This window comes from Thunnus thynnus, chromosome 3 (genome assembly GCF_963924715.1).
Source record: "Thunnus thynnus chromosome 3, fThuThy2.1, whole genome shotgun sequence".
Classification (NCBI taxonomy): domain Eukaryota; kingdom Metazoa; phylum Chordata; class Actinopteri; order Scombriformes; family Scombridae; genus Thunnus; species Thunnus thynnus.
The window spans coordinates 3,906,609-3,931,720 of NC_089519.1; the positions used below are offsets into that span (position 1 = coordinate 3,906,609).

Genomic DNA, 25,112 nt, shown 5'->3' on the forward strand with positions numbered 1-25,112 from the left:
AGTAAGCCATGACAGTGTGACAAAGAGCCAGCATGCACAGCACCAGGACCCTGAACCAGCTAAATGGAATTCAGCAATCGATTTAATTATTTACCCCTTAGTAGCTTAATACTCCTTAGCTGTTCCTACTGTGACATTTCAAAATGTTTTCAGTGGAGAAAAAAAAAAAAAAAAAAGACCGATTGAAGCCAACACATAACAGGTAAAATCAAAATTGGTGTAGAACGTCTTCCTGCTCACAACAGGAAAGTTGCTCAGATGCAATCTGTTTAGCACTGACCGCACTTCTGCTAAGTAGAACTCCAGTCGGGGGTGAGAAAGACATCCTGCAGCATCTATGACCATGAAAAGTCCCACAGCATGTAAATCAAAGTAAATCATATTTTTTACCTAACAGGTGAATTCAGGTGTTCCAAATCCATACTAATGCAAATCAGGTGGTGAGTATGTAGTTGTTAACACTGGAAGTGTGACAAAATTCTGTGAACTATATATCCAGATGGAGCTGCAAAATTACTTTAGGCAAGTGCTACAACCCTACAGGTTTACACTGAGCATTGTCATGTTGTCATTTTGAAGCATTAAGGCACCAAACTGCTCAAATCCAGATCATTTATTATGCATGTTAATCATATCTAAAGACAGCTTTGACACTGTTACACGGCACTGTAATGTCCGGTTGGACTCTGAGACTGCGGATTCAGAAATGTTTGTCTTATTATTACGTTGTGATGACTGAGCCTCACCCTCTACAGTAACTGTGTCATTTGACTTCAGTTTCTTCCTGGGAGGTATGTATGCCTTATAAGCATCAGCATTTAGAGCTTCAGGCTGGCTGGCCCACTTGCGTTGAAAATCGCAGAAGTAACACTTCTGGAAAACTATGAAGTAAGGACCACGAGAGTATTTGTGACAGCGGCACTGTCTATCACACATCGGACAGGTCTTCATCAGCTGCATGATGGCCTCCTCATCAACTATGTGCTGCAGAGCTGGTCTGTAATGAGGCAGGAAAAGAGAGCTGAGAAATGATAATGATACACTTAACATAACTACATGTTTGTCACATGTGCAACAGTGAGAAAGAGGTTTTACCTGCATCACTGTAACTGAATGAGCTGTAACTGAGCTCTGAATTAACATATTGCACCATAGAGTCGCCTGCTTTCTTTTTAGCTACATGATTTACTTGGAACGTGAGAGAAACATGATCAAAGTTACTTGACTTACTTCTCAATGGTCGCAGCGCACGTCTCAGGTGTATTTACTTGAATACCTGTGAATTAATATTGTGGTTGTCGGTCAAAAGGATCTTTTTAGGTTAAAAAAAAAATAAATCACACACCATTTTGCTGATTTTGGGTGTATTGTCATGATGAAACAGAAAGTGTGTTGTGCATACAGTACAAATTACAGCAAGATACTGAATATCACCGCAGACTCACCAACAGATCTGAACACCACTTGAAAAACTTGATATCTACCATCTAGATAATGTCTGCATCAATTTTGGTAGCGTACGAATGACCACTTGTGAACATATAGATGTTAATTGACTTTGCTTATTTTGAAAAATATAGAGTGACAGGGTCCCCTCATGAACACGACAGCAGACAAATAAGTGTGATTACTTCATCACATTTGCACCTGTAAACTACAAAGAATAATGAAGCTCATTCACAGACTCACCTATGCTTCTGCTCTGGCCTCGTGGTCTGTCCATCACTGCCTGGTTGTCTTGTAGCTGTAAAATACCACACAACACAGACACAATCCAAACACCTGACAATGACTTCAAGTATTTCACTACTATACTGAACAAAAATATAGACGTAACACTTTTGTTTTTTGCTCCCATTTTTCATGAGTTGAAATAAATTATCTATGACTTTTTCTATGCACACAAAAAGCTTATTTATCTCAAATTTTGTACACAAATTTGTTTAAATCTATGCTAGTGAGCACTTCTCCTTTGCCTGACAAGTGTGGCATATCAAGATGCTGATTAAACAGCATGATTGTTGCACGGGTGTGCACACACTGTCTGGAACACGCTGTCGTACATATCGATCCAAAGCATCCCAAACATGCTCAATGGGTGGTATGTCTGGTGAGTATGCAGGCCATATTGGAGACGACTTATTGTAGTGAAATGAACATTGAATTCACATGCAACAGCTCTGGTGGACATTCTTGCAGTCAGCATGCCATTTGCACACTCCCTCAAAACTTGGCACATCTGTGCCATTGTGTTGTGTGATGACACCATATATTTTAGAGTGGCCTTTTATTGTGACCAGCCCAAGGCACACCTGTGCAATAATCACGCTGTTTAATCAACATCTTGATATGCCACACCTGTCAAGTGGATGGATTATCTTAGCAAGAGGGAAGTGCTCACTTACATAGATTTAAACAAATTTGAGAGAAATAAGCCTTTTGTGTGCATAGAAAAAGTCTTACATCTATTATTTCAACAAAAACGAAAGCATTGTTTATATTTTATTCAGTATACAAATGCAGGAAGTGATTGTGCCAGTAATCTAAAACACCCCCATTCCCCTCCAAGTTCCTCATTGCAACACATACAATGTGTAATCCTCTCTTCTAACCGTGCCGTCCCCTGCACACCCACATTTTTAATCTTCAGGGAACTCAACAACAACATTGCGCTGGATGACATGTTGCTTCATTACGAAGAATACGAGTACTGCAGCTCCATAATCTACAATGTCGATGAACATACGTCTGACGCACAAGCAGAGATGTTCGGATGAGGTTGACTGAACTGTACTTGTAATAAAACAGTACCTGTGGATGTGACTGCGCCTGTACACTGTCTGAATCTGTAGCTGACCAAGGGAAAATGGTTGGAACAGCACCTCGCTTCAATGCAGCGTAATAAGTTCGTATCCCTCCTATATAGGCATCATCTGTGAAGTGGTCACTGCACACACGCAGACTGAAAGGCTTGTTTTTCAGCACCGATGCACGTTTGCGATCTAAACTTGCACTCTTTACTTCATTTGGATTCTTTATCGCCTCCAGCCACCGGCCGCGTAGCTCGGGGTCCAAAGGGAAACAGTGGAATTTGAGTTGCAAGCATACTACAGTTTTCCGGACATTTCCACAACCAGGCACAGAGCACTTCATTTCCCAATACAGTCCTAATACAAGTTGGAAAAGACGCGGTGAAATGGCGATTGTTCACAATACGCATGTGCAGTGACCCCTGTCTCACACGTGTTCGCTGTTGTTTCCCATATAAAAGCAGTGTCTCCGTTGAAAAGCGATTATCCAATGAGCGCTGCGGGGGGGCCAATGATTAGCCAATCAGAGCTATGGGCGGGACCAACCCATATCGGGTTCTGCCTATAGACTGTAAAAAAATACAGTCTATGGGCAGAACTCGGCATAGGATTTCAGATAGTTATACTAAAATGAGGTTATTAAATGCGTAGAAATCAATGTGGGTGTGTCAAATTCACTGTCAAAGTCAATCAAATAAAGTATGAGCTGATGAAATCATTTGATTCCTGTCAAACTTTGATTTGAAGTGTCCATACTGAGTGTTAAGGGGTGCATGCATTAGTAATGAACCCCCTATTATTTCAGCTCAGGCCATTATTAAATGTATGAACCTTTTATTATTATTTTCCCATGTTTCAGCGTGTTAATTTACCTCTGTCGTACTGCTATGAGACGCCGGGTTGAGACTCTGGCATAGCGTCTTTTCCTGTGGCGTAATGTTATTTGTTAGCGTATCACGATCCCTCTTCTCTTCTCCTCTCGAGCCTCCCTCGTTTGTATGAGTGACGTCAAGCTCCGTTTTCCATTTCTTTAGAATAATTTGCGAATCTTCAACCCTGACAAGTTGTCGAAAACATTTGAGACAAATCCTCCCAGAAGAGACACCGGGTCTACATGGGAGAAGTATCCCGACATCTCGGAAACGTTCCCATAATGGCCTCTCGTTCTTGTTTGTGCTTTTGAATAATATTCTTGAATTTGTTATCACCCCCTTGATTACCAAATTTATTTTACATATACGGCATGTCTTCTCAATATCGCCCGACATCGTAGTTTGTTTTCACTTTGCTCCGCTGCACTCTTAAAACCCCGGCAAAACTGTTGGCATGGCTACGCATCAGCGTCGACTTAAAATGACGTTTACTCAGGGCGGATACGTTGGTCTCTAGTGATTGGTTCAACAAAATCGAAGCCCCCTCCCCCCGGAAATAAATCAGTGGCCATGGATGTATAGACAGAACTACAACTAATAGTTCTCTTTATACATCCATGGAGTGGATGTGTGTAGAAACTAAATATATAAATATTTAAACAACTGTATAATTGTTATAAGTCATTTGCATGAGGTGCAGGTTATTGTTTTAGGGTTTTATTTTAATTCTAAAGCGTAAAAGTGTTCTTAAAGTGTAAAAAAAATAAACAGTGAACAAATCCGATAATGAGGCAGCTCCGTGTGGATGAAGGGTGAAAGTCCAAATCCAAGAGACTTAAATTGAAGAGATATATCACAGCTGTTTCCTGTGATACCTGTACTGACTAACTAGTTATGATGTCACAAACTCTTGTAGGTAAGGGCACAGAGAAATTTTCCTTCTTCAGCGGATGAATGTGAAAACAGTCCTATAGTGTCAAACTCTGCACAGCAACAACAAGAAACGTTTTTGAGTGTAGGGGGACTTCAAGGTAAGTTTGAGTTTAACCACCAACACAATAGGTCATGGTCAACAATGTTCAATATTGCTTGAAAACTAAATAGTATTCTCAAGTTCTCAAGTATTCTCTGTGGCTGTGGTTTGATGATGTCAACGGACATATATGACAAGCTGTGACAACCACCTTCTAGCATCAGATGGTTGTTTGATGTGTGTGTGAATGGCGTCAGTAAACAAGTGAGCTCCAAAACACTGGAACATATTCCTGCATCCACTTAATCCCAGTACAACCACTGTCCACATGGAGCGTCGTTTCAGACATGAAACTATCTCAACTAGTATTACTGCTTGGTGATGGTGCTGTGTTGGTCTTTCAACTTGCTGAATCTTTTTGATTCAACTGAAAATGTTCATCGTCATCGTCGTCATCACTTGGCAGGTTGGTCCATTTACAGCGGCTGTGACAGTAACAACACGCCTGGGAAATAACAAGCTTTAGTCCTTTGACAGTTTTTCTAACTGTACATTGTCTGTTACATTCCCGACATGACTTGAAAAGCTGAAGGATGCACTCTTCATCAATGATGAACTCTGACGAGCTGAAGGGAAAAGAAAAGACGCAGCAGTTACTCACATGGACAGGAGTTGTTAGTTTCCTTTTCAATGTGTTAAGTAAAACAGATCACAGAAGTAGTAACATTAAAAACTGGAGATGGTGTGGGTGGGAAGAAAGACCGAGGAAATCTTAACAAAAGCCAGAAGACCCCATTGCCTCAGACTGGATTAACATCAGCTTACCTCCCCAAATCCACCAGGAAGCGTCCGTCTCCTACACTTAATGATGTGCTGAATTCTTGATCCTCATCTTCTTGAATATCTGTGTTCGGACCCAGTCAGTTCTTACTTTTACTTCTCTTGCTTAACAATTTGCTTGCAGGTTTTGAGCTTGAGAGAGACTTTTCTAATGTGAAAGTGACTCACCTCGATTTTCTTTATTTTCTGACTGTTGTGTTGCCGTCTGCTTGTCTGGATTTTTCTGAACAGCAGCATATTCTTTCCCTGACTCCTTGAAATTGGACATAAAGCAACCTGTCAGCACAGCTTAGTGGAAACAGTCTCACACATTTAACACACAAGACCTTCACAAATTACATTTAGGACATACAAACAGAACATTACAATTAAAGGATTATAATATTCATTTTCTGTCAAACAATTAATCGTACCATTCCGTTTTCAGATGACTGGACTGGTGAACTCATCATCATCGGGTCTCGATCCTGCACACTTTCACTAAATAAACAGACAACACAAGAGCACAAGGGTGTAAAGCAAGTTCACATGTGTATTTAGGCAGCTTGTGAGGCTCTTCCACACCAATAAGGACTTTTTTTTTTAAACTGTTATTCATCATAATTACTACACAGTTCAAAAAGCATACAAAGTCAAATAAAACTTGCAATGTGAATGTTTTCAGATTCAATCACCACTATGAAGAAGTGGTCTAGAAATAAAACGTAAATTTACACATAGACCCTCTCACCAGGTTTCAGATGAAGAGCTCCTCTTCAGTGGCTGTTCAGGTCGATTCTCTGAAGACTTATTCCGACGATAACTACAATCATTAAACGTGGCAGTTAGCAGTGGTGGAAGGTAACTAAGTACATTTACTCAAGTACTGTACTTAAGTACAAATCTCACATACTTGTACTTTACTTTATGCTGCTTTGTACTTGTACTCCACTACATTTCAGAGGGAAATATTGTACTTTTTACTTCACTACATTTATTTGCTACTTATAGTTATTAGTTACTTTAAGATTAAGATTTTACATAAAATATTTTGATGTTATATAACTGTTGTTTGAACTGTCTGCTCTTTTCTGTTTAAAATCGTTATGCACTTTGTGTGAAAGGTGGTATATAAATAAAATGTATTATTATTGTAAAAAAAACAAACACGATACACTTACATAATATGATGCAGTATTATTACTATTAACCTACCCACGGTATCTAAAATTGGCTCCACAACGATAAACTACAACATTAAAATGCTCTTACATGTATTTGTTAGTGATAAAAAAAAACACACAACATAACATTATAGAGGCTTCATGCCACTGCGCTGCTGCATCGCGGATGACGTCATTGACGCGCTAATTAAAGTCGAACCTTCCAGTTTAACACTCTGTCATTTATGTCTTTTTACCTTCTTCATTAGTGTCCAATAAACTTGATCATGTTTCCAATAAACAGTTACATCCAGAACGACGAGTAACTCCCGCAGCAACAAGCTGCCCCACTATGTGGTGTAAAACTGTGCATCGTCCGGGCGGAAACACCTAACCAGGCAAAGGTTCCTGTTTATAGACTTGAGCGTTAATTGGTTCCTACAACTAATTATAATATAACACTCTGAAGGAAGTTAGTCTACATAACGAGTAGTTTCACTCTTCATACTTTAAGTACATTTTGCTGATAATACTCTTGTACTTGTACTGTAATTAAGTAACATTTTGAATTCAGGATTTTTACTTGTAATGGAGTGTTTTTAGACCACAGTATTTCTACTTTTGCTGGAGTAATGATCTGAATACTTCTTCCACTACTGGCAGTGAGTTGGCTGGTTAATCAATATGGATACACACAGTATATGGAAACATGGAGACTGATCGCATGTCTCTACATCACATTTTCCCTGAAGCACATTTCACATACAGTAGCCTCAGCTTGTGCCTCTCATGTATTGACCATCAGATTCTCTTAAAGATAATTAACTTACGATGTTTGTGCTTTTATGGTGCAGCCGGCGGAAAATGCTTTCACCCAGATGGTTAGAAGACTAGACACAAGCCAAATTAGCCAAATTATGACGCTTTCAACTCATAAATGTTTCAACTTCTCCATTTTTCTTGTTTTGACCTTTTGGTCCCTCAGTCTTGCCGTATGTCAACGTTTTTTTTTGTTTGTTTTGTTTTGTTTAAACTTTATTGTGTCACATAACAGAGCAATGGTTACTGAGATTGATTTATTTATAAATAAATTATTTATCTTTATATGAAATGTAACTCCCCCCAGCTCAGTTTATTTATTTTATTTTTTAACTTTTCTTCTGCAAAGCGTAAAATGAATATTTTGCTATTCTGTATATGATCACTGTGTGGAGAAGGAAACTGTAACTGTTTTTTATGCCAATTAAAAATAACAGAAAAACAGTAAAAACAAACAAACTACATTATATATTTAAATACATGAAATGTTTTTTTAAGTGCAAAATAGTTAATAGTAATAGTTATCCCTCTTCAATCAAGTGGCGTTAATTAATGTCTAGTCTATTTTTTTTTTTAACAAAAAATAGACTTCACAAATTACATTTAAGAAATGAAAAGAGAAAATTACCATTAAGGATGATGGTGTATATATATATATATATATATATATATATATATATATATATATATATTCTGTCTAACAATAAACCAACTATTAGCTATACATGAGATAAAAGACAAAATCAATTGATATATTTCCTACATTTTACAGTTTTTGTCCACTTTGGAGAGGGATTAACAGAAAAAAAAAGCTAAAAATAGATACAATGTTTACCCAATCTCAAAAAGATCATCTTGTGTTATATTATTGTATTTCTATTCCATTTTTTTCTTTTATCAATGTTTTTATATTTTATTATTATTATTATATTAGTAATATTGCTGCAGTAAAAAAGAAAGCGACACATGTAGTTCTATAAAACATAATGCTGTGAGGTCCAAACAGCATAGTTTTATTGCTCAGCTTTCTGCAAGGGTACAAGAAGTTTATTATTTTGCTTCTTTATTGTCCTTATGTACAGGTGTCAGATACAAGCTCACAGAGCAGCTGATGTGAAAAACTATGAACACATATACTGTAATAATAAATACAAAACCAGATAGGAAATAAAAGAAACAAAAACATGGTGCAGTAAAAAAAAAAAAAAAAAAAAAAAATTCCTGTTTTGTACTGAATCAAAAGTAATTTACACACACCCGAGAATTTGCACAATAAACCTGTAAATGTGTATTTCAAAGTGTGGGGAGAGAGATTGTTGAACATTACACGACTCATTGTGGATTGTAACAGATCAAACTGTTAAATGAACATCTGATCTTACATCATTTTTAAAGGTCTGGCGCTCATTTGGCCATTTTATGCAATTAGATTCATCAAAATCAATCAGATTACACTAAAATCGCCTCACATCATCGCTTTGAAATCTACAAAAAATTAACAGTGATCTTCAAAATAGTCAACAATGTCCGACGGTGATGGCTAAAGGAGAAAGTTTTGATTTCACCTCGTCTGGAAACACTCAATCCCCACAACTTTTGCACTGAAGACTGAACCAGCCAGAAAACTTGGTGCCAACAAAAAGTAACAAAGAGCAGAAGTGGATTGTGTACACTGGACAAACATACATGTGTGCATATCAAGAACATGTGTGTGTATATATATATATGTGTGTATCTACATAAAAATCAATCAGTCCATTAACTATTTGGTAAATAGAAGGAAGTGTCCGATTATAACTTGGAGCCCAAGTATGCATAAATGTGTGCAAAAGAACTTGTAATGCATTTATTTCTATTCTGCCACTGAGTCCTGTTATTAAAGGTAAAATCAAATAAATTCTCTGCAACTGTACAAAGACGACAATTTTGATGTACTCTTTTTTGTTTTGTCCCATGATGACCACGAAATAAAACACACAAGGTTTCAGAGTATCGGCTAACAAACTGTTCATGGTTGCAAATAAATGCAGGCAGTATACATGTTCAAAAAAAAAAAAAAAAAAAGAACATTTAACTAATTTTTCCAAGTCAAAACGTTTTCTAAGAGTAATACTTATGCAAATAAATAGGCTTTATTTCTTGAGCATCCATTCACGCAGAGGTTTTAGATGGAGAGGCTCTGCTGATAAAAGACGCTTCTCGCTGTTTTTTTTCAAGTGACGTTTCATTTTGGTTGAACATTTTCACCGTGTAGCACACTCAGGAGTCCAGCAGCAGTCAACATATCTGAAGCCGCCAACAGCATTCAGTCCATTTCATTGCTTTTAATAAATCATGTTGCATACAGACTGTTCATATAAATATGAAATCCAGACATCCAAAGCAGCAAACGCTCAATCATGTTCTCCTGTTAAGGTGTACGTGCCAAAAAGTGAAAGTGATCGACCAAAGGAAAATTTCACTTTAAACTGACACTCTATCATGGGTTTAAAGACAGGGCCTCTGAAATATAGTTTCCATCAAAACCAGTTTATCCCTCCTCACATACTAGCCTAATAAATGTAAAATAATAATAAAAAAAAAAAACCTTAAAAAAAAAACAACAAAGGACAACTTCACCTGAGAATGCAAAGAGGTCTGTGACAGACATCAACATGCTTGCATTTACATTGAACAGAAAGAACAAGCAACAATATACAAAATAGCTATGTATTTGTACATATATACTCAAAAATTACAGGTGTATAGATACTTTTTTACTCTGTATATTTCTAATGTAGTTGTATAGCAAATGAAACATGATATATTTTAATCTAACGAGAAGAAAGCACTCCTGCCATCACTGCTCAGTTTGTAAAGTGCTCTAAAGTCACGAAAGAGAGAGAAAGAAATATTTCTGCCTTTTTTTTAAAACCGATGACTGAAAATAGACGTCTGCCTTGAATAGCTTTTTATCAAGCCTGGTCCCGTGGACAGTTGTGCCCTATTCACATGTGATCTGACAGGAAGTGTGCAGGACTGGATAAAAAAAGAAAAAAAAAAAAACACAAAAAAAAACATGCATACTTATTTCTGCTGGAGACAAATGTTGTGACTGAGAGAAGAGGAAGACAAACCGGGCTCAGCGGTGAGGTTTCGATCAGCTCTGCAGCATCGGATACGGGATACTGTGCTAAGTGGGATTCATCTACAAAATGTCTAAAACTTCCTCGCATACAAGCGTACGTTCGTATACACATGCAGCAACACGGAGACGCACACGTTTACAAGAGCTGTGGACACACTGTGCAGCGATCCAGATTAAACAACGAGATTCATACCTTCTTCTTCACCAGAGTCCGTTTGTCCTCTTTTTTTTTCTTTTTTTATTTTAAAGACCACACAACAAGCTCGACTCAAAAACGCCACAAAACATCAGACCTACATCCAAGTCAGAGTTTCATTTCAAAACGATATATTTACTAAATGAGAGCTGGTATGAAAATTGTACTCATTATGTAGTATCACTGTAAAAACTGATCACTTTTATTATGGATTCAAACTAAATCTGTTACATATCATTTTGGAATGAAACCCTTCAAATATCAAAGCATTACACTGAGGTAGGATGAATTTGTGGCGCTCCAACAAGGTGAAACACACGAACGCTGCAGCCAATGGGGGGCGTGGGTGGATGTAAAGGTTTGAGGATAAAGATGGCTACCAAGGGCAAGATATGGCTACCTGCAGAATACGTGTGTTAAAAATTCAGTAGCATGACAAAGAGCAATTAAATCGGTTCAAATTGCAAAACAAAATAGTGACTAACTGTTCGCTAATGCCTGGGATTTTGCAAGATGTTGAGCAATAAGTTGATAATCTGCTTCCTGAATTGATTTGATTTAAAAGGAGATGACCAGGCGGTGCCGATCTTTTCACCATTTCTTCTTCTGACTGCAAAGAGGAGCTGACAAAAATCAAAAGAAACTCCCACTCACAATGATGATACAACACAAAAACAGTTACGCTGCAGCTCTTAACTTGATTTCTCTGTATTTAACCATTAGTCACATGAACTACACCAAAACAGAACCAAAAAAAAAAAAAAAAGAATGACGGGATGTCTCTCTAGCAGCTGTTCAAACAGATATTGATAAGGGAAGAATGTGGACAGCGGTGAGAAAAGAGGAAGACTGCAGGCTGGTCGAAGGCTCTGAGCGAGCGTGTCGGCACGTCGCAGTGACAGTAATAGTCTGAGAGTCCTGCACACAGTTACACATGTACAAACACGCACAAACACACTCTCCGATGTGTCTCTCATTCCACCGCGAAGCCACAGGTCTCCTCGATCGCAGTCAGCAGCTTGTCGTATAGTTTGTCGTAGCTCTCGTAGGGCGGAATGTCGATCCGATTGAAGCTGGAGAAAGAAAGAGAAAGTCCACGTGAATAAAGGTATTTACAGATGTAAATAATAAAACTAATGGTGGCTGAATTTCATGGTCCTGCTATTGTGTGTGTTGGCTCATTGTCACACTGAAAAGAATCCTTTTCAATTACAAAAATGAATAACAACAATAAAAGCTTTTGCATGTTGTGTGTGTGTGTGTGTGCAGGTGCATGTGAGACACACCAGGTATGGGCTTTGGGCAGATTGTTGGTGTTGGCATCGATCTGGTGAATGGTGAAGAGTCTGGGCCCTGCAGCACCTGCAGTCAGAACACAAACGGGATTTAATCGCAGTTCAGCATCAAAATCCCGACATAGTTCTTAGTTTTCACAAAGAATGATCAAAGACACCTTTTATGAGCAGTGAAAGGGAAACTATTAGGACTGGAAACAGTTTGATAGTCACATAGAGTCAGGTAAGTACCCTGTAAAGCCTTGAAGCCTTGCAGCGGGACTCTGGATGAGCCGGTAACAAACTGCAGTAGCCGGGCCCTCCTCTCCTCGTCAAACGACTCAACCGCTTTCCAAAACCACTTGACGATGTTGCTGTCGGGGGTGCAGTGCTTCAGACGAGTGTTGGACTTCCAGTCGGAGATGTCGATCTTTCCCAGGCCACACACGATCAGCTGGAGGAGGAGGAGGAGGAGGAGAAGTAGAGACAAACTTTAACATGAAGTTAGCATACTGCGGTAGTGTACAATGGAAGATATTTTTAGCACCAAACAGGAAAAACAAAAATGATGAGTGTGTATGTAAAGAAGGGATGCTGATGACAACTGTACTATATTTGGGTCACTTTGATTTTGAAATAGTTTTCTCAAGTACCTCGAGTTCCTTCTCGTCGAAGGCTTTGAGCAGATGCTGCGGGATAACCTCATTAAAGCCTTTCTGCAGGGCCAGAAACTGAGCCTCGATGCCATGCAGGAAACGCCAGTTCACATACAACCTGCAGAGGATAAAAGAGAGGAGGGAGGAGAGGAAACACAAAGGGATCATCATCTTCACACTGAATTAATGACACCGCAACAGTATGTTCTGAAATTAAAGCTGAGACAACCTCCGACCTCCTGTGTTGCCTTTTTAATTCAGAAGGTAAATATCTTTCTAATATTAGTTTACGAAGATGCTTTAAAAAAACATCCTTCTCTCCGTACCTGACATACTCCTTCTTGGTATCCTCTGAGACGGGGATACTCTTGCCGTTGGGTTTGAGCTCGTGTTGGATGATTTCTCCGTAGGCGTTGTGCTCTACACAGAAGGTGTGGTCCAGGACGCCAGTGATGTCATTGTCCCTGAGCGAGAGGAGAGAGGAAAGGTATGAGCTTCAGCAGAAATGACCTATTTTTTCTCTTCACATTTTCTGATTTGGTCCAAAAAACAAAGACATACAACAATAATCTCAACTCAACATCCTCAGACTAACATAATCAAAGTGATGTGATCATTTCTGGCGACTGCTCAGCTCACGAGCGTCTTTTATCTTATTTGCATAAAAAGTCGTATTGTAGTAAAGTGGTCAGCGATGACTCAGCAGAAATGACTACGTAACACACATAACAGTAGATGAGATTATCAAAAGTATGAATTTTTGAAGTTGGTTCGAGAGAAGATCGAGGAACATCTGCATGTGAAAATATATTTCACCAGAGTGATGTTCATTTTGGAGTTAAGACATTCAGCTTAACTGGCAGCAGGGGGCGCCACAATCGTTTGAATTGGTTTCACTTTTGCAAAAAGAGTTGAGGACAGACTGGTCGAGTTTGTGTGTGTGTGTGTGTGTGTGCTCTGTCCTGTTTTTTATTGCTTTTTGTGTGTGAATACATTTTGTTTTCTAATCCCTGTATATCTATCATCTGTAAAAAGCTGCTTTATTGCTCCACTGGTACAATCAGAAAACCAGTATAAAGTTACAGATATGTTTTGTCAGGATTGTACTTTGTGTGTTTTCTCTTTATCTTTGGCTCGCTGGTGTAGAGCATTTAGAGAATAATGGGTCGCCTGTAAAGAAAAAAAAAAATCTTACAGGATCCAGACGAGGCTGTTGTGGAGGTCCGGGTCCACAGACTCCATGTCATCCAGCGTGATCGGTTTTCCCAGCAGCTGTTTGTAGAAGGGCAGGGTGAAGCCTCCGTCTATGTAGTGGCCGTGGAACACCGCCATGCCCATGATACGACCCACGAAGTGGAAGTATGACAGGTGCTCCTGCAGATTAAACAGAGGATATTAATATTAAGACTTTCATTCCAACTGTTTTTTGTTTTTTTTAAACTAATTTACAACCTGAACCTTTCCAGGCTGGTGTTAAAAGCACTTTTATTATACCATAATGACAATGCATTGCTCTGTCGCTGGACAAACCTCATCATAATTTACTGCATGCAAAGTTATATCATTGTGAAATTATCATTTAATATTTAAGTCTCTTGTATGCACGTCAAACTCAAAATCACATCAAATGATATCACAATTATATCACCAGCACTGTGTGACTGGAAACTATCTTTACTTGCTGCTCCATAATATTTTCTCTATTTCTGCATCCTTGTAAACTTCATGTTTTCTATCTTTGTATCTGTGACTGGCTGGATTCATTAAAATAAAATCATTCCTACAGGGTTGACGGCAGAGTCCGGGTTAATCTGTAAAGTGTAGATGTCATCTCTGGAGTACTGGAACAGGCCGTAGTAGGGGTTCAGCATCTCATGGGACAGCAGGTACAACCACTCCCTAACAAACACACACGAATACACAAAGCATGCTGAAAATGTGCTTCAATAAATGATTATACAAGTATAAATTAACTGAATGTGAATGAAAAAAAGAAAAATAAGCAAATTACCTGGCTACCCCACCGTAGTCCAGTCCCTCTTCTCCTCTGAATTTGATCATCAGTCTTTTCCAGAGATCTTTTGGACGCATCTTCATCACCTGTCGGTACGACTCCTGTAGTTCGACACAAACAGCAAATTTAATATGAGAAAGTACACAAAACAAGAGTGGCTTTAATATCACAAAATATAACTAGCGGGGCAGCACTGTTTCCTTTGCTGAATGGAAAAATAGTAAATAATAGCTTTGGAGGCTTTGGCTTGCTGGTGTGTGTGTGTGTGTGTGTGTGTGTGTGTGTGTGTGTGTATGTGTGTGTGAAGTACTGTAACTTTGACAAACCAAACATTGTCATGGGACCAACACACACCTTCAGAGACAACTCTTGGCTGTGTGTGCAGTGTCACTGCACTTATGTTAGATCAAGTTAGGGGAAGTATTAAGCTTAAGTAATGCAACATGAAGGAATTAATGTATTCAGTGGAGACATAAGAGAGATTTCCTCTTCATAATCAAGGATTAGCATGTTGGGAGAAAATGACTAATACAACAATACATTTCTAGAAAGTGGTGAGAAATGATACTCAGCTCTAGCCAGACTGGTTGTGAGGATACTGACATACGCAGACCTGGTAAGGGCTTCGTTTTCATGTGCGTACTGTAGGTTTGGGGCAGGTTCAGGCATAAAATACTATGAATACTACTAATACTACTTCAATTTTACTGTTAAATATCCTTAAAAAATAATCTTGATAATTCATTGTACCTCTCCCCCCAGTTTTATTTAAACAAATAGTGAGTGTGTTGCCTTTTTACATTACATAAGAGTCAGCTCTCTGTCTGTCCTCAGAGGAGTCCAGAGACTCAGAGGCTGTGCCACAGTAAACAATCTGCCACAGCAACAGCACTGCTGCGACGTGACAGCGTGACAGAGCCGGGCTGCACACAGAGGACTGTAAGCTGCTATTAAACAATCACGCATTTTAAATAGTTAATTTGGGCCTTTTAGTGCATGACTCAAAGGTTTCGAGACTCAAGTAACGGAGTCTTAAGGGTGCAGATAAATGTCTCCTTGACCCTTCCAAATGGTGCAGAACATTGCAAACCTCAATAGCATTTATGATGGAGTAGTGAGACATAATATTTGTGTAAATCAAACAGTACCAGTCAAAAGTTTGGACACACTTTCTCATTCAAGGGAACGGGAAGGTGTTCCCAAACTTTTGACTGGTACTGTATGTCAAATCATGGCACAGAACACGTATAAATAGGAAATCACACTAGAACCATTGTGACTACACGCACACTCACGTGCACTCACTGCCACGGGTAACTACAGCGTTGGTTTCTGCATGAAAACCTTAAGCAGCGCTGGTGTTTCGCACTTAGCTTTCCCCTTCCACAGCTGTCACGTCGAAGGGCGATGAAGTCATATTTTTCATTGCTCAACTTGTAGTTATGAAGTTATGTCTGGCCCCGAATACTTGCCACTGCTGCCTTAGCTCCTTTCCTCACCCCCTCCTTCCCACCCTCCACATCTCTTTAGCTGCTGAAATCATCCAGAAAGAATGCCTTGCCTTGGTAGAACAAATGATTGGGAGAGCAAGAAAAGGAGAGACAGAAGAGGAGAAGAAAAGGAACAGAGAAGGAGTTTTTTTGTGGTGTCGTGAAGGCCTTTTGGGTCTGCTTTTCCCTGGAAATCATAAAGCGGTTCTGAGTACTGCCCCAGGCCCTTTTCTGGTGCACGTCGTAAACAGGGTGAAAAAATGCCAGTAAAATGCAAAGATCTGGGTTTGTGAGCATTCTGCTATTGTTTTCATGGATGTTTTGAGTTTGCATGTCTGCACGTGATCCTTTGCGAGCCAGATGATGAATTTTATGAACACACGGTCAATGCACATCATTCGAATTCATGGTAAACTCTGTGTTGTTATGCATATTCGTTTGTGCGTGTATATTTGCAGCTGTGCTCAGATGACATTTAACAGTCACCTAAATATTTACTTTAATCGTTTAAAGAGCACATCAGAAACTTTAGGTGAGAACGTCGTGCGTGTCTCAGCTCACAGGTGCATGCAGGTATGTGCACTTCTGAGGTGGAGCAAGATTCTGGTGATGGTTCATGATCTGTGAGCGTAAAGGAAGGTAGTGTTTTTGCAATTTACTCGATAGGATGACTGTTCTCGAGCATTAGGCTGGTAAGTAGTGCATTAATGTGTTTTCGTCCGTGTACCTGCATATAAAAGGTGCATCTTCTCTTTAGGTGTTAAGTTTTATTTTGGGTTTGTTTACCTCAAATATCTCCTCACGGCAGACCTCGATGCGGCAGTGGCCGGCCTGGGGTTGTTGCTGAGAAAGCTCCTGTCGCAGGATCTTCAGCTTCTGCACCAGGTCTCGCTTGTATTTGGGCACCGTCAGGCATTCTGCCTCTTCAGGCAACTGGGCTGGAGACAGAGCTGGCTGAGGGCCACCAGGACCACCCTGGTCCTTCAACTGAGTCGGATGACTGGAAGGATAAAGTGGGTGAGGGAGAGGTGGAAGATGAACAGTCAAGGAGGGACGGAGGGGGAGAGACGCAGTCAGGGAGATCAACAAAGGTATGAATGGGGAGATGAGTGAGAAGACAAAGGGACAGAAGGGAAAAGACAGAAGAAAGGGAGAGTCACAGGTCAGCATGATTCATCATTCACTGAAACAACAGCATTGAACAGTTTGTCTTGGGATGTTCTTTCCAAAGTAGAGTTTCCATTTGGTGCATTACAGCTGTTTACTGTCATATGCTCATAGGGAGATTGTAATTTCTGTCGTGCACTGCTTTTACAACGGTGGAGGCAGCGGATTTATACGAAGATAGAAGAAAGAGGGATATGTCCTGTAGGGAATTCCCCAGCCCCTACAGCTCAAATATCTTCTAACCGCTGAACTAAGGAGTTTTGTAAGAAATTCCCTCTTTAGCCCTCGCCCTCCTCACTCCTCTCAAAGCAAAGAGCACTAAACAGAGCCCTAAGCCCTGAGTAAATCTGATCCAGACCTGCGGACAGGCTGGGCCTTTGACCAGACGTTTGGTAAATATCGCCACCAGGAAAGACAGAGAGAGGGAGATAAACCCTGTGTAAGCAGAGAGAGAGAGAGAGGAAGAGAAAGAGAGAGAGAGGAAGAAATATACAAAAGAGAGTGGTGTAAGAGTAGCTGGCGCCTCTGACTCGCTCAGCTGGACAGATAAGTCGATGTGTTCTTATTGCCCTCCTCCACCACACTCGCCATGCGTAACCTCTCCCACTTTCAGTTTGCTAATTCCCACTAAATCATTACTCCAGCTGTGTATCTGTGTCTTTTCCATCCCCAGACATCTTTATGTCCCGTCTGAAGCATAAAGAAGCTGACAGCCGGGGTTGATTCCCGGTAGGTACCCCTGCCCACCACCAAACATAACTGGAACATCCATCATCTGACCGCCGGAGCGGCCACCCTTCCACTTTGAGGCGGAGAGGAAAAAACACACCAACATTTCTGTAAACTTCCAGTCTTGTTTCTGTCAACACGACACTAAAGATGTCTTTCTCTCTGGGCTACAAATGATGTTCTAATAAATATGAACTCCAGACACTGCTCTACAAGTTCATGTCTGCCTGGTCAAAGTGCAGTCTTGTTTTGCCATTTCAGGACAACAAGGTTAAGTGTGGGAGCGGAGAAACATGCATTAAAGTCCTGACCTTTAACTCATGCATCCCATTTTGACATTCAAGGTCTGACCAGTATACTCTAAAAAAGATGAGACTCTATAAAATACAATCTTGCCAAAGTTGAGCCATGGTCAGTGTTCTAGTTTGGACCTCCTCCAGCCCTCACTGTGGTGTTGGTGGTGGGATGCCTGGGTGGGCCTCGTAAAAACATAATCCATCTCTCCCTTCAATAGGACAGCGGCCCTCATTTTCCTGAGAGGAGACGCTGAGCCAGCAGAGGGCTTCCTTAAAAGAAGCTACTGTCCTCCACTGGGAGTGGAGTGTCGAGGCTGGTCAAACAAAGGCGGCGCACCATGAGGCCTGAATTGGTATATAAAGGAAGGGGAGGCCTTCTAAGGTAGCAGCACATAGCCACCCACTTATTCCAACACTCCTTGTACACTTGGGTTCTCTGGTTCAGTGGGTTGAAAAAGGCCTCATCTATTTGGACTTTCCAAACTAAACGGGTGCAGTGTTTCGCCAGTCTATCCCTGTATAATCAAGTCCGCTGCTATTTATTTTATTGGCAAGCGCTGGGGCTCCTAGCATGTCAAAGAAAGGGTAAGACTGCAGCAGAGCAGTCCTGAAAACCACTTTAGGAAGGAGGAAGGGAAGAAAAGATGGCCTTAAAACAAAATGGAATGAGTTGCTTTTGGCTGGGAGGCTTCAGAACCATATAATAAAGCATAATTTCAGCTCACTTTTTTTTTTTTTCTTCTGAGGGCACAGTGTAATTAAAAATACGTTTCGACATATTTCATCGTCTCTGGTTTCCAAAGGGGGCGAGCTCTGCATATTTGATGGTAAATATAGAAAATACCAGCACAGCAAAGCTGAAAATCTGCCGAGCCAAAAGAGAGAAATGGTTCCTATTGCTGTGACAGCTTGGGTGAAATATGACGATTGGGGAGAAATATAAACTTTCAAATTCAATATAAGAGCCAAAGGATTTTATTATTGTTATTCCAAGGTGGAAGGAGCAGGGGGAAAAGAGCTGGAGTCAAGAAATGAAGGAATGAACATTTGCCAGAACTGGATCACCTGCACCTGAACCTGCAGAGTCATGATAGGGCTCCATCCTCTTTCTGTGTTTGCAGGGAGAGGCAGACTGGGGGTGTGTGTATGTGTGTGTGTGTGTGTGTGTGTGTGTTGGGTGAGAGAGTGCATGCACAAGAATGCAAGTCTGTGTGTTTGTGTGTGTAAGAGAAAGTCTACTTGCTTATTTTCCAAGGCGTGTGGCACAGGTGGGCTGTAATGAGTGCTGAGTAGGTGTAGTGGTGTTAAAGCCGCACCAGCCACCCCAACACACCCACTCTACCCCCCACCCAGCCCAGAGAATCAAAGGACCCTTTATGAGTATCAGCTGGGGCCATGCTCTTTACACCTACTGCCTAAAAAGCAGGGAGAGGACAGAAAGGTTGGCCAAACAACGCCACTGCTGACAGACTCTGCGGCACGTAGAGTCGAGTGTGTGCATGTGTGTTTACGGAAATATTTACTTGCTTATGATAGGAGTGTTTTTGCCAGTGTGACCTTTAACTTTTCTTCCCACCTGCCAAAGCTGCAACATCTGCACGCTTCTACCTGCTCCAAAACGCACAGGAAACCAGCGACAGACAGACTGCAGCGATGAGACTGTCCACTGGCTAAGATATGCTGCATTTGAAAACATATTAAGAGAGCAACACATGAAAAATGCTTTCTGCTTTCATATAGCACATATATACATATATACATATATACATGCTGACTACAGAGTGCTGTACCTTGTGTGTGTGAATAAAACAGAAGTGAGTGAGAGTAAGAGTGAAATTCTTCTGTTTGAATGGACTTAAGCTTTCCACCAGCCTGACCAAGGTCCTGTCCTCTTCTATTAACTGCTATACAGACAGCCCTTTAATGCACCACACACTTACCCTTCTATATACTGTTTACTGTTTAGACCACTGGCATTCATTGTACCATCAAGACACATGTGTGGCTAGAAAAGCACAGTAGAAAATGTCAGTACTGTAGATATATACATCAGATTTAATGCTAACCGAATAATCTGCACTTATATTTATCCTTCACAGGTTAAATATACGCACACGCACACACACAATGTACCAAATATAATCATCACTTCTTGAAACATCAACGCAAATATTGACATAAATGTCATGAAGATTTATAACTTGGTTTGGAAAATACCTGCTGATGCCCACTAAATCTAAATCCAGGGGCGACTAAAAATACCTTCGGCACACAATGATGTAATCTTTCAGACATATACTATGTGCTGGTGCAAGTGAGGAAGCTAAGTATGTGAGAGACAGTGTGGCAGACCACAGTAATGTAGCTGTGTCTGACTGTCTGACAATTCAAGGCCTTCATCAGTCTGAGGTCGACGGCAACGGGGCCGTCTGAGTCACATTTAAACCGAGATGTGTCTTGGTGCATCAGACGGCCGAGGTACAAACTCTCAATGCGGTAATATCGAATCTATTCATGGCTCCCTTATCTCGCAGAAACTGGATATTTGGGGTAAAAAAAATATATCCGCTGAACAACTAATGGGTGTAGAAATGCAGAGTAAATCGGCAATAGCAAGCCAACAAATATGGCTCTGCAGTTTGTGTCGCCGGAGGGATCATTATGAAAAACGCCTTTAAAAAAATACCATTTGCATTTCAAGCCACAATAGTGCCAAGAGTCTGCAAGCTTGATATGTGATTTAAAAAAAAAAATGAGGCTGCTGTAGTCAAACCCGTTAATTTGAGAGGTTTCATAGGTGTCATTAAAGAGAACACCTACTGTTTAAAAGTACTCTAAACCAGAAGATTTCCCAAAGACATGACGATTTAATTTGATATAATAACACAAAAAGATATAGTTTTTGCCTGATTTGAACAAAATCTAGGACATAGTGACAACACTGCTTGACAAAACAGCAGGCACACTTTGATGTAACCCTGAAACACAAATCAGCCATCTTGTCTGACAGCTCTTTTTTTTCCCCCTCTGATGAAAACAGACTTTCATTATTTTATTGTTATTTGTCATCACTCTCTTTTCAGGTCGAGGCTGACAGCTGGGCTTGCAGTAGGGTTTTTATTTAGTTAAGTCAACACATGGCTTTTTTCAGTCTCTCACAATTTAATTAAAGCAAGTCTCTTCCCTGTAGCGATTAAATTTGTTTGACTGACCATCTCTGACTTCTATCTTATTTTTGTATTTCGTTTTCAGTCTGTCTGCCAGAAAAAAAAAGAACATGATATTAAAGAGAGAAAGATGCACCCCAACAATAATGAAAACATCTTCCAGTGGTATGAGGGAAACAGAGCCACAACAGCTTAATGCTGTTCTAACCAGCGTGCAAGATAAATTTCCCTTTGCACTCTCTCTCTGCAGTATGCATATTCCTTTGCAACCCCTTTCCACTGAAAGAAATCAGAGACTTGCGCTATCTGTGCAACTGTGTAGATATCTAAAGAAAACAAAGATGCATTTTTGCTTAAACCCCACACACCAGCACGAGGTAACATGCACTCAGCTGGTCCTGACATGCAACCCCATCAACCAACCACCTTCAATCTCCCTATATGGAAACAGGTCAATGCAGTGCTGCATCATAGCATGGTGTGTGTGTGTGTGTGTGTGTGTGTGTGTGTGTGTGTGTGTGTGTGTGTGGTGGACCTATAAGGACGTTGGGTGAAATATTCTTAAATCCTGGCGTTGATAAAAGACAGATGTCCTGACACTGAGCCAGCAGAGAGGCTGATAACTTTAACAGTTTTTGGAGCGCAGCAGAGGGCGGGGAGCAGCGGAGAGAGTGAGTGAGGACAGAGGACAGAGGAGATGACAGGAGGGGGAGGTGTACAGATGAGAGGATAAAAAAAGAACAAGGACAGTGGGAAAGAGGAGAGATGAAATAGTAGTAAAAAGCAGAGTATGAGAGTGGTTTGACTGGTTGTACTGGTTTCTCTTTTTTTTCTAAAAGGCTTCGGCAGACCTGACAAGAAGGTCTAACGAGGTTAACACTCCATAAAAAATTGTCAAATGATCAGATTCTCACACATCGGGTATGTGTGTATGTGTGCTTCACCATGTGGCCTCTGTATTTCTGCCTGTTGTTGTTGTTGAGCCTGTAGTCAGTCACTCGGGGCATTTAAAGTTTAATGTCGCCCAGTAAATAATCCAACATTATGTCTCTGTTGTTGAGGCTTTTTAGCACACCCAATAGAATTTATTGTTTCATAGTCAAAGCTGAGAAGAAGCTGGAATGAAAATAATTTTGTTTGCAGACGAATGCACTACACTGATCTGTTTTAACACAATGTCTACACAGCCTGTAGAACAAAAACAGCACATTAGCAAAGCAGCAGCTTCTGTCCCCCATCGGTGTCTACATGCACGGATGCATTAAGTACAGCATCAAGCGTAGGTCACCCAGTTTCGGTAAGAGCCCGACACACAATCCTACGCATAAAACGGAAGAAAATAGATGTGAAGCGTGTGAGTGCCAATACACGGCCTGCGTAGACAGTTGCATTGATTCAAATGAGTGTATCTGTACCATCAGATGCGCGTGAGATGAGGTGCTTTCTGTGTAGACACGCTGTAACACTGTCAGAGTCATTTTGACAGTGAACTGAAGTTACTTTTCTTGCGACTGAAACTTATCTCCGCTGGTACAATGATAATAATACAAAAGACGAATATTAAGGCAGGAGAAATGTTGTCATTTTTTGGTTATGGGTGATAAAAATTGTTCTTGAGATAAAATAACAAAATTGTTTTTTTTGACCCCAATTACACAGCATACCAGTAGAACATCACATGTCAAGTTCTACTTTTGCACAGCTTGAAATGCAGCTTATTTGGCTGATTAAAGTCTTAAAGCCAAAATAAAAATCTGATCTGCTTGGGCTTATTTCAAGAATCTGTTATACAAAAAAGTCCAAATTTGGTTAGGTCTGCTGTGACCATATGAAACCAGCCAAATAAAGTGCAAGTGCTGCTAATCTTTATATATATTTATCCTCACGTTTCGACAGTGTCGAGCACTGCACATCTAATGCTGTGACACGAACTGTATATAGACTGTATTTTAATTTTGTTTTCATTAATCACTACGAATCACGAGAAGCTGTATTAGAAATTAGTGCTTGTTAATTTTGATCTTCTCAAAGTCCTTAAACTTTGTCTGGACTCTCTAAAATCTCTCCTAATAAGGAGTCAGACAAGCAGCTAATGATGCTGACTGGATAACATAGCTAAGCTTCAACTCACAACCAGAGGCTGTTCTGACACATATGGATACTATTTGACCAAATGACCAGATGTTGATTTCCCAAACATGTCTATCGTGCCAGCCGCTGTTATTGCAAGAAGTTCTGACTGAGAATTTGTACTAAAAAAGCAAAGGGGAAAACTATCCACATCTTTCTATGTTCCTCTTGTTCTATTGATTCCTGCATCACAGGCTGGCAAGTAAAGGGCTACCAGACAGCCAAAATACCTGAAAAACTATCCTAGAATTCAGTTTATCATACTAGTTTTCATTAGTGACTCATACAACTCACAAGTTTCTCCCACACGAATATCACTGACAACTTCCCTTGTTATCATTTTCACTAAGTTATTAAGTTTGAAGAACTAACACAGTACTGTAGTGTTTAGCCAATGTGTGCTCAGCAAGGATATGAGAATGCCTGCTAAGCTAACAGCTGCTGTGCTAACACGTGTTTAGTATTATTTTCCCGTGTGTGGGGTCAGCTTCACCAGGCCTCTCCGCTGGCTTAGCTGGCTACGAGCTGAGCTTCAGCAGAGACAGACTGCTGACAGAGAGCACAAATACACTGAGAGATGGACTGACAGCCCCCTGATGCAGACAGCCAGCCAGAGCGTGTGTTGAACTTGAATGACATCCACATGAAAGTCAACCCTGAGGAAGGTTAAACAAAACGTGCGCATATATACTGGACATTCCCCCTGTGGAAAAGCATCACAGTCAGCGTTTCCTCTTATGATAGTGTAACAGTGTGTTTGTGTGTGAAGCTTTGAGTGACTGGCTGCTGAAACTGCTTTACACAAACAGCTGGGGTGAGTGTATGAAAACGTCCCGTCAACCTGCGTGTGCTGATCGCATTGTTCACATGCATGTCTGCATCCAAGTATGTTGCAGGCGCACATGTGTCTGCACAAATGTGGTATGTGTGTGTGTGTGTGTGTGTGTGTGTGTGTGTGTGTGTGTGTGTGTGTGTGTGTGTGTGTGTGTGTGTGTGTGTGTGTGTGTGTGTGTTGTGTGTGTATTTGGGTTACCTGAGGTTAGTGTTTTGGCTGTCCATGGCCACACGGGAACCATTTGGACTTGGGCTGCTGGAGAAAACAGGAGAGGAGAAGGGAGGAAAAGAGGGAGAGAGAAAGACAAAGGAGGGAAAAAAGGGCATAAGAGAAAAGGTGAATGACAGAAAAGAGGATTGGAGCATAGAAAACAACAGGGGACAGGATGAAAAAAGGAACGGTGACACAGGACGGATAGGACAAAGAAAAAAAGAGCGACACAGAGGAGACAAGTTAAAGGACGAGAGAGAACAAAGAGAACGAGGAAATAAGCAGAAGAGGGAGACATAAAAATAGTGACAAGGTCCAAAACATGAACAAATACAGAGGAGAGGAAACGGATGAAAACACAGGAG

General features: G+C 40.5%; 2 protein-coding genes across 6 annotated transcripts in view; both read right to left on the reverse strand.

Moving 5' to 3' along the window:
* Positions 1 to 598: 598 nt before the first annotated feature.
* Positions 599 to 7,036, reverse strand: LOC137175558 (uncharacterized). 3 transcript variants are annotated; one of them, XR_010925641.1, is made up of 9 exons: positions 6,895 to 7,036; positions 6,226 to 6,297; positions 5,909 to 5,975; positions 5,664 to 5,748; positions 5,481 to 5,559; positions 3,683 to 5,281; positions 1,690 to 1,744; positions 1,231 to 1,276; positions 599 to 997 (listed from the first exon to the last, which is right to left on the reverse strand). XR_010925641.1 is itself a non-coding variant. In XM_067581300.1 (4 exons), exons 1-4 carry the CDS (start codon positions 4,076 to 4,078, stop codon positions 610 to 612), a joined length of 885 nt encoding a protein of 294 aa, XP_067437401.1. In that variant the 5' UTR covers positions 4,079 to 4,152; the 3' UTR covers positions 599 to 609. The 3 variants fall into 3 exon arrangements, 2 of the variants coding, with proteins under 2 accessions (XP_067437401.1, XP_067437408.1); XM_067581300.1 differs by lacking the exons at positions 5,481 to 5,559; positions 5,664 to 5,748; positions 5,909 to 5,975; positions 6,226 to 6,297; positions 6,895 to 7,036 and having other exon boundaries at positions 3,683 to 4,152; XM_067581307.1 differs by lacking the exons at positions 3,683 to 5,281; positions 5,481 to 5,559; positions 5,664 to 5,748; ... (1 more) ...; positions 6,226 to 6,297; positions 6,895 to 7,036 and adding an exon at positions 2,812 to 3,252.
* A 1,392-nt stretch (positions 7,037 to 8,428) lies between these two features.
* The window catches only part of LOC137175580 (E3 ubiquitin-protein ligase SMURF2-like), a 65,615-nt gene continuing 48,931 nt past the window's right edge, over positions 8,429 to 25,112 (reverse strand). The window contains exons 11-20 of one of the 3 annotated variants that reach the window (XM_067581344.1): positions 24,736 to 24,789; positions 17,000 to 17,213; positions 14,721 to 14,824; positions 14,494 to 14,608; positions 13,905 to 14,083; positions 13,036 to 13,173; positions 12,707 to 12,827; positions 12,306 to 12,507; positions 12,066 to 12,141; positions 8,429 to 11,852 (exon numbers count right to left, since the gene is read on the reverse strand). In XM_067581344.1, the coding sequence (XP_067437445.1) occupies positions 11,753 to 11,852; positions 12,066 to 12,141; positions 12,306 to 12,507; positions 12,707 to 12,827; positions 13,036 to 13,173; positions 13,905 to 14,083; positions 14,494 to 14,608; positions 14,721 to 14,824; positions 17,000 to 17,213; positions 24,736 to 24,789 (1,303 nt within the window). In that variant the 3' untranslated portion in view covers positions 8,429 to 11,752. Of the gene's footprint in view, positions 11,853 to 12,065; positions 12,142 to 12,305; positions 12,508 to 12,706; positions 12,828 to 13,035; positions 13,174 to 13,904; positions 14,084 to 14,493; positions 14,609 to 14,720; positions 14,825 to 16,999; positions 17,214 to 24,735; positions 24,793 to 25,112 lie in introns of all 3 variants that reach the window. The other 2 variants (XM_067581336.1, XM_067581351.1) reach the window with 2 other exon arrangements.

Excerpts from the sequence above, each read along its gene's own strand:
- LOC137175558 (XM_067581300.1), bottom strand. The coding sequence starts at position 4,078 with ATGTCGGGCGATATTGAGAAGACATGCCGTATATGTAAAATAAATTTG. Across the intron at positions 1,745-3,682 it reads CTCATAGCAGTACGACAGAG|CTACAAGACAACCAGGCAGT; the intron begins GTAAATTAACAC and ends GGTATTTTACAG. Across the intron at positions 1,277-1,689 it reads AGGCCAGAGCAGAAGCATAG|GTATTCAAGTAAATACACCT; the intron begins GTGAGTCTGTGA and ends ATTAATTCACAG.